Source organism: Neltuma alba, unplaced genomic scaffold (assembly GCF_004799145.2).
Source record: "Neltuma alba isolate B1F8T4 unplaced genomic scaffold, ASM479914v2 tig00010629_pilon, whole genome shotgun sequence".
NCBI lineage: Eukaryota > Viridiplantae > Streptophyta > Magnoliopsida > Fabales > Fabaceae > Neltuma > Neltuma alba.
Window position 1 is genome coordinate 385,640 of NW_021635484.1, and position 8,320 is coordinate 393,959.

At 32.5% G+C, this 8,320-nt stretch overlaps 1 protein-coding gene across 2 annotated transcripts; it reads right to left on the minus strand.

The window, feature by feature from the left end:
• Nucleotides 1-587: 587 nt before the first annotated feature.
• LOC114757771 (type I inositol polyphosphate 5-phosphatase 10-like) lies at nt 588-7,807 on the minus strand. Of its 2 annotated transcripts, none has more exons than XM_028946849.1 (11): nt 7,431-7,807; nt 6,929-7,000; nt 6,698-6,773; nt 5,549-5,636; nt 5,347-5,451; nt 4,243-4,762; nt 3,739-3,932; nt 3,490-3,598; nt 2,596-2,747; nt 2,276-2,512; nt 588-721 (listed from the first exon to the last, which is right to left on the minus strand). In XM_028946849.1, the coding sequence occupies exons 2-10, from the start codon at nt 6,998-7,000 to the stop codon at nt 2,305-2,307; spliced, it is 1,524 nt and encodes a 507-aa protein (XP_028802682.1). In that variant the 5' UTR covers nt 7,431-7,807; the 3' UTR covers nt 588-721; nt 2,276-2,304. The 2 variants fall into 2 exon arrangements, with proteins under 2 accessions (XP_028802682.1, XP_028802681.1); XM_028946848.1 differs by having other exon boundaries at nt 6,929-7,025.
• Between the last annotated feature and the right edge of the window lie 513 nt (nt 7,808-8,320).

An 8,320-nucleotide genomic window follows, 5' to 3' on the forward strand; every position in this document is an offset into this window, starting at 1 on the left:
AAAATACGTGAAAGTAAAGAGATGTGATAAAAAGAAAAAAATTTCATGGAGACCTGATTAAAAATCAAATGAAATTATAAGAATCTGAAGATTAATTATCCCTAAATAAAATCTAAACATAATCCATGTTCTCAGTGTCACTTATAAGAAAAAAATCCAAACAAAAATTACAATTAACCGACATCACTTTTAATCAATGTCAGTTATAAAAATCAAGATCATATAAAATCATGATTATTCACCACTAATCCAAACGAGCACTCTTTTTATAACATCAATAGTGTAGATGTCACCATTAAAACCACCATTAAAATGCTCTTTTTACTGTCATAAAAAATCTTTTCAAATTGCCATTTCTTCCTTGATTAGCTTCTTTTAACAACGGCTTGTCTTCAAAAGAGTTTAATTTGTTTCCAAAATTAAATTAAAAATTCAGCAAAAACTAAATTAAGATGATATGAGAAATACCATATTTTACTTTTAGGTTAATTATTCTAATTCATTTCCCCAAACACACGGAACTACAAAGATGAAAAAATTATAAATTATTTTTCAGACTTAATTGTTCCCATTACATCTCTTATAGTAAACTTTTAATGCTTCCTTCATTTTTCACATTTGTTCCTAGATAAAATCCAAAACCTTCAAACTTTTCTGCAGTATGAATCCCAAAATTGATTGTTATTCACCCTTGCAATGACTTTGGTTAGTGCATCATTACCTGTAGACACAACAATAAGTAAACAAAAATAAATTTAACAATAAAATTAGAGTTAACCGAAGTCATACATCTGCTGACTTTTGCTAAGAATTCCAGATTTTTTTGTTCAGTTTCCAAATTATAGATAAACTTATCTTGAAATAAAAGCTTATCTCCAATTTTAGAATTTTTTTTCCTAAAGTAAAAATACCCTCCAATAACCTAGATATATATTATTTAAATAAAAAATTACAGGAAGTTATTTTTATCAAAAGTAAAGTTGAGCTGAAGTGTACATTTTTTTGAGAGTGTAGAATATCTTTTTATTTGGGAGAATTAGAGAGAAGGACCAATATGCAGTAATATTTATAAGTGAGAATCATAAAAAATAAAATTATTTAAAAGGACCACATATTCAAATATAAATTTAAAAATATCATATTGTCTCTGTCTAAACCTTCAATATTTTCTTATATATTCCCTCCTACATTTTATTTTTAAAACTAATGCAAACTATCAAATTTCACTAAATTAAACATGATTACTCTCAAAGTCTACAACCTGTGTAAAAATCAATTTAAAAAATACGCAAACATTATTGATTCATATAAAAATTACAGTTTTATTTTGAAAAAAAACTTAAAATTTTCTTTTTAAAACCGTCATAGATTTTAATTGAAAATAAAAGTTATATACTTTTATCCAAATTTAGATTATATTTTAATTTATTATATGCACGATTTTAAAAATTCAAAAAATTTTGTATAATTTATTTTTTATTTAATAAGGAATTTATATTAGATTTAAAAATAAAAAAATCATGTAGCGTTAAGAAATTTAAAGAATTCAGTTAATTTATTATAATTTTATAAGACCCCTCCTCAAAATCATTTAACAAAAGCTACCTAATTATATAATAAAAAAATTCATGTAACGTTAAGAAATTTAAAGAAATCATCTTCTTTGAATTTTTTAAATATTTCTTATATAATAAATTAATAATAATCTAAATTTTAATAAAATTATATAATTTTTATCCTCAATTAAAGTCTGTGATGATCTTAAAAAAATTTTAATTTTTTAATGAAGAAAATAAAAATTTAATTTTTACATGACTGAACAATGTTTGTGTATTTTTTTAATTGATTTTATGTAGGTTGTAAATTTTGAGAGAAACTATGATTAATTTAGTTGAATTTGTTAATTTGCATTAGTTTTGAAAATAAAACACGAGGAAATATAGGAAAAAATGTAGGAGGTTTGAATAGAAACAATAAAGCGTCTTTAAATTTATATTTGAATATTTAGTCCTTTTAAATAATTTTAATTTGTATGATCTTTTTTTATAAATATTACTCTTTATTGGTTTTTCTCTCTAATTTCCTCTTTTTATTTCAAGAGAAGTTTGTGCATATTTTGGATAATAATAGTGCGTATGATTTACTCTGATGATACTAAATATTTTTGCTTCTATGAAACTTTTTTTTTTTCATTCTCGGGGCCTGGTTCGATCAAAAGATGGTTTGCCATGCTTAGATTATAGGCTCATGAATTCGTAAAAGATTAGGACATTACCTTAGAATTTTCGGAGAATTTTCATATCATTAAGAAAAATATGCCCTTCTTGTCGTGGTTACAAGATCTTCAATCTGAAAGTTAAAAGAAGGAGCCTTCTTCTTGAACCTCCCTGACATGGCCCCAACTTGTACCACGAATGTTGCACAAACCGGCCGATGATCGGAAAACTTCAATTCCTTTCGCTCATAAGAGCGTTGCTGAATTCCCCTTCCGCGCCATAGAATTCTATCACACCTGCAATTTTGTTTTGTTTTCTTCAGATCAGCAAGTAGCATAACAATATGATATCAACTCAAATTTTTTAGTCCGATACATACCAAGCCGGAGTTCTTCTTTTGCTTTTTGAAACTTTGACAGATTCTGCATAGTAAGAGTCTGAGTTGAAGAGGTATTTGTAAGTAGGTGCAAAGTAGATTTTGCCTTCTTTCCACCCCTTAAACACACGGCCTGTTTCCCTTTCTGTCTGAAGCTAAAAGAAGCAAATATGCAGCAATAAGCGCAGCAGAAAAATTAAGCATAAGTTGCATGAAGAGGAGAAATCCTTGAATCTCTTAATATTTTACATATCCCAAGCTTCATTGACAAGAAAAAAAGTCATATGGTCCAAACAGAAACAGGACCGGATGGATTTTTTGAATTTTCTATTTTGCACTTTCATAATTTTTGTCTACTGAAACAAAGTTACGACAAAGATTACCTATCAGCAGAGAGGAACACAGTATATTCTTCCATGTCACGTTTGGTTACAATGATTTCTACATAATATCAACTATGTGCTTCTAACCATTACTTAATAATATAAATTCTTTTTAATTTTTTTAAAAGTAAGAACACAAGGGTCGTTTTTCATTTCATAAATCACTTATTATTATTATTACTTTTAATCACATCCCTTCTCATTCTGTATAACAAGCAGGTCGTACAAGACTTTCAACTAGCAATTACAAACAAAAGTCACTAACTGAAAAAAAATGAGGTAACCAACACAAAATACTTCCCAAAACTCAATGACAGGTATGATAACCATGTAGAACAAAAAGCAAAAACTCCCAGAAAATTCTTTGCAAGTGAAACTCCAACTCAAACTCCTAGATAGTTATCCAAGATAAACACACACACACACACACACACACACACACACATATATAACCACCATCCTAACAAATACAAACTATAATAAAATCATAGTCAACATAAGCTAGGGAAACTACCTGATCCTTGTCAAAAAGTGCAAGCCAATCCTTCCTTTCCACAAGCCTTTTTGCATCATCATAGCTTAAAGCAATTCGGTAGTTTAGGTCACCTAGCCATATTATCCGACTGAGGACAGATTTTCCATGGACATGTCAGATATTTAGAGACAAATGGTTTGAACATTACATGTAGAGCATTGTCCACTGAAAAGATCTTGGCATTAGCATTAACAATAACATTTAAGTAGTTTCAAGAAAAGTGCTCACTCATGGTCCAAGATTCTCTCGGGCATTCTAGTATATGATGTCTTGCATATCCTTGCAAACTGAGTGTTCTTTAAAATCTCAATAACATCAAGGTTTCTCCTAAGCTCATCTCCCTCTTTCTCTCCAGATGCCAAATGACTGCAGATGAAGCAAAAGGTTGTCTGGTACAATGACAAGCTCACAGATATACACCCCTGCAACAACAGACCTTACAAGATGATGTGCAACATAACTAGTTGGTGAAGGGACTACATTTTACTCCCTTGAGTAACGTTTTACTTAATTGGCACGTAAACTTCAAAATGCGACAAAGCGCATCCTAGAAGTTTGGACTTAAACAAAACCATTAAACTCCAATTCATATTACTGTAGTAGACTGGTTTCTTGCTTCAAAGTGTTGTTTTGTTACATTTTAAATTTCATATACCAATTACGTGATTAGACCTTAATTCAACAAGGCATGGTATAATTTCTTAAGCATAGAAGAAAGATGGTTCAGAATACCTTGTTTCCAAGGCATCCCATGATCCCGCGACTAGTGCAACATACTCTCAAATGGCCAACATGCTGAACAAGTTCCTTCTTCATCCAGACACAAACGAAAATTCCCACCATTTGTTTGCTCGCAACAAGACTGTATTTCATATTCGCATTAGTAGGCAAAGAAATGGAAGTTTGGTAACTGTCATCATCCTCTTCAGAGGAAGAATCGTCAAGGTTTACATTTGATTCTTGGCAGAGAAAACAGAATTCCTTGGAAACCTTCCTTTCCATTTCAAGAACACAGTTACACCCTTTTAACCTCTTTCCATCTAATGTTCTCAATGTCTTCTTAAGCTTCCTGTAAGTGGGCTTTTGAAAGAACAAAGACCCGCCAAATGATGCCGTGTGTTTTAGTCCCTTTGAAGCTAAATGAGAAGGTCGATTCAGTGAATGATTGATCAAAGCAAGCCATTTCGCGGCAGGCTCATTGTCCTCTAATACCAGCACATTTCCTGCATTCAAGGGGACGATTTCCTGAAAACTAACAAGATGGAGAAGGCAAATCAGAGACAGAACCAGTTCAAGACATTAAACAAGAAATATGCAGTTTTATATTTCGTTTTCCTCTGCCTCACACAGCATTACTTATTATTCAATTCACTCTCTCTCAAAATATGATATGTCAAAAGGTTCACACTGCTCTGAACATCCTATATGCTGAACAAGCTTTTTTATTTTTTATTTTGGACAAGGCATTTTCATTTAATTATTCAAAAGAGAAAGTGAGGGAAGAAAAGAATGAATAATAGGTCCCTCAAAGGAAAGGAATAACTTATAGGGAAAATGGCAGTCAGCGACCTATGACTAGCATTAATGACAACAAAGGACTTAAAAAAATTTATTGTAACATCGAGAGGACCAAGTTGTTAGTTTAGAGAACCTGTGAGGTCTCTTTAAGAAACACCCAGGATTTCTAATTTTCAAAGCCACTACCATCATCAACATAACTTACAGGTCCTTAACTATCATTTTCTCTGAATTAAGTCTAACACTTTTTGTTAGTGAATAAAGTCAGAAACGTGAGAGAGAGAGAGAGAGAGAGAGAGAGAGAGAGAGAGAGCTTACCCCAAGACATATATATCTGGTTCATTTCTGACCTGAAGAAAGTCGCTCAGGTCAAGGTTCCCATCAGGACATTGTCCTCCTACATTCCATGTTGCTACAAACACTCTAAGATCAAATGGAATTTGATTACTAGAAGTTATATACCCTGAGATAGTATAAGAGGTAACAGAAACCAAGAAACAGAAATTCATCTTATAAATACCTTAAATTCTGAATTTCTTCACCAGAAGACATAGGAGGCTCTGTGCAGCTAAAATAATGACTTCCAATGGATGGGTCAGATAGTGCTTCTGCAATTGTTTCAAACAATGAAGTTAACAACAGACAAAGGATAAAAGGTTGATCAAAGTAATCATGCCAAGAACATTGTGTTAAAGATAAGAGTGAAGCTGAAACATGCCACGACTAAAGATCCTCTTAAAACCAACCTCAGTAACAAACTTACATATAGGCATAACAAAGAGGGATGTCATCGGTAAAGAAGAACACGTAAGATTAAATAAAGATGTAAAATCCTCCACTACACTAGCTTGCAAGTCCAAACATGAATATATTCTCATAGATCAATTTCCCAGATGCTCCACCTACTCTGTCATAAAATTTTCCGTGGCTAATAAGCCAATCAGTGTCATTTTCTCAAATAAATCACACTGGTAAAATGAAACAGCATATTAAATTTCTCCACTACATTGGCAACTGGGGTATATTGTCAAGGGCTGAAAGGTATATAATATTCTAAAACTTATCTTCTAATAGTTCCAAATTAGTTTTGTGTGGCTAGAGAGAAATGGATATTGTGAATAGTTAAGGAATGGAAAAGAGGATATATTCATGCTTCATATAGAACACTAGATAAAACCCCGAATAGATTCTTCATTTTTAATGAAATTGCCTTGGGTGTTCCATCAAAAATTCTGTCATCACTTATCAGTGAGGCAGTTTTATCTCCTTACCTTTCAAAATATCATCCCAAAAAAGGGCATAGAAGAACAAAAGGTTCCGTTTGAAAGGGCAAGGAAGAAAGAATTAATCAAATTTCATTCGGAGGGGAAAAAAGAATTATATAAATTTTCCCTTCAATGGAAAAGCAGAGATTCCACTGATTAAGACAAGCAAGCGGAATCATATCTAAAGTATAGAAAGCAAAAAAAAAGTTATGAGCTGGCCTCCCTAATATCAGAAAGATTATTCTCTCTGTCCCATTTATTGATATAAATAACAACAACGTACTGTTTCCCCTATTTCACCTAAATGTAAGCCTTATTTTGTAGTATAAATTATACTATAAAATGAGTCTTCATTTAGAACCGAAGTGAGTATCTATTAGCAACTCTTTTCCTCTTGAACTCACCAAGGGTATCAACCGAGACTCCACTGGCCTCCCTCTCATTTCTCTCCTTCATGGTGAAAATTTTCCGAATAAAAGACTGAAATCACAATCAAGAAGACAGATTATAAAATCACATTACAATATCTTTACAAAAGTGAAATACGAGTAAACAGAAACCACTGAGAAATGATCCAAATAATTACATTACAATGTGAAGAAAAACAAATCAAGAGTCAAGAATATAAACAATACCTGCTTCGTTCTCTGTTGATTAGTAGGTATTATATCAGAAACTTCTGACCCATGGTCACCATCATTTTCCATCTAGATTCCATCAAAAGGGGAGAAGCTAATCATTGAGAAAATTCCGGGAAGATCAATAAGTGAATTAATTTACTTTAGGTAATTACTTTCCAGTAAATATTGCTCAAGAAGGCACTGTACAGAGCTTTCACGCCCAAAACATAACAAACATATTCGGATTAGATAAAATGGAAGAAAAAGATAAAATCCCAATTGACTCAGAAAATATCAAACAATACAAGTATCTATTCCTCTGGATTAATACAATGTCATATGAAAACACAAAATTAGAAAAGGATACGGGCAAAAAATCTGAACCATTAGAAAATGAGTGGATAGTCCAAATGTATTATCTGAATAAGTCAACTGATCAGGTAATTTCATTGAATCAAATATGAAACAGGATACCCTCCGAGAAAAGCTAGAATTTGGGAGGGAGAAATAGAACAACCTGAATATTCCTTGTTCTCGAACAGAGAACTCTCTGTGTGGTGTGCAACAAAAGAAGCAAAACTTGGTCGTCGAAGGACTCATAAAACTCTTAAATACGAAACAAGTATTGAATATTGATGATTCCCAAAAAGATAGAAGACGAGACAGAGTAATGGGTATATGTGCAAAGAGGAACTTGGGGAGGTTGGCTTTCCCTTGTTTTCTCGAGAAAACGGAATGGAAAATTCAAGGGGAAAAAGGAACAGTCAAAAAGGGGTTGATGCTTGGAATCTAGTGTATTAAATTCCCTCGAAAACTCAACATTATTTTGGAGCGCAAAGGCCATGATTCGTCTGTTTGCTGCTTCTTTTCGTCTTGGGGAAACCAAAAACTTTTCTTTTTTAAGAACGAGGGGGGAAAAAAAAAAAAAGCGTGGTCTTTCGCGTTCGATTCCGTGAAATGTGAATTGTCTGGCATTGAGCTTGGTTCATAAATTGAAAGTTAGGAGAAGAGAAGAAAGAGAAAAATGGGTGGAAACCCACGTGTGCGCCGGCAAGGCAAATTATTGCACAGTTTGTTGCCCCTTTGGATGGGTCCGTGGATTGTTTCCCTGCAGCGTGGCACCGCGTAGCTTTTGCCCTGTCTACTGTACATTGATAATTGACTGACCCTGGTTCAAGAGACAGAAAATATTATAACTGTGGAGTTCATGATGGACTTGAATCACCATTCTTGAGTAAAATATGAAACGAGGTAAAGGATACTGATAAGGGTAACTTATTTTTCAGATGATGTGTAGATGCCTCACATTTAGTTAATATTGATGTATCATTAATTATACTACATATAAAATTTATAATAAATTGTACTTCTATAAATTGGGATCTGTAAGATAGAAAATAACAAGTT

Bases quoted from the DNA above. Each gene is read 5' to 3' on its own strand.
- LOC114757771 (XM_028946849.1), bottom strand. From the start codon at position 7,000: ATGGAAAATGATGGTGACCATGGGTCAGAAGTTTCTGATATAATACCT. The intron at 4,763-5,346 runs GTAAGCTCTCTC...CCATCTTGTTAG, and splicing joins CCAGATATATATGTCTTGGG to TTTTCAGGAAATCGTCCCCT. The intron at 3,599-3,738 runs GTGAGCACTTTT...ATCTGTCCTCAG, and splicing joins GAGAGAATCTTGGACCATGA to TCGGATAATATGGCTAGGTG.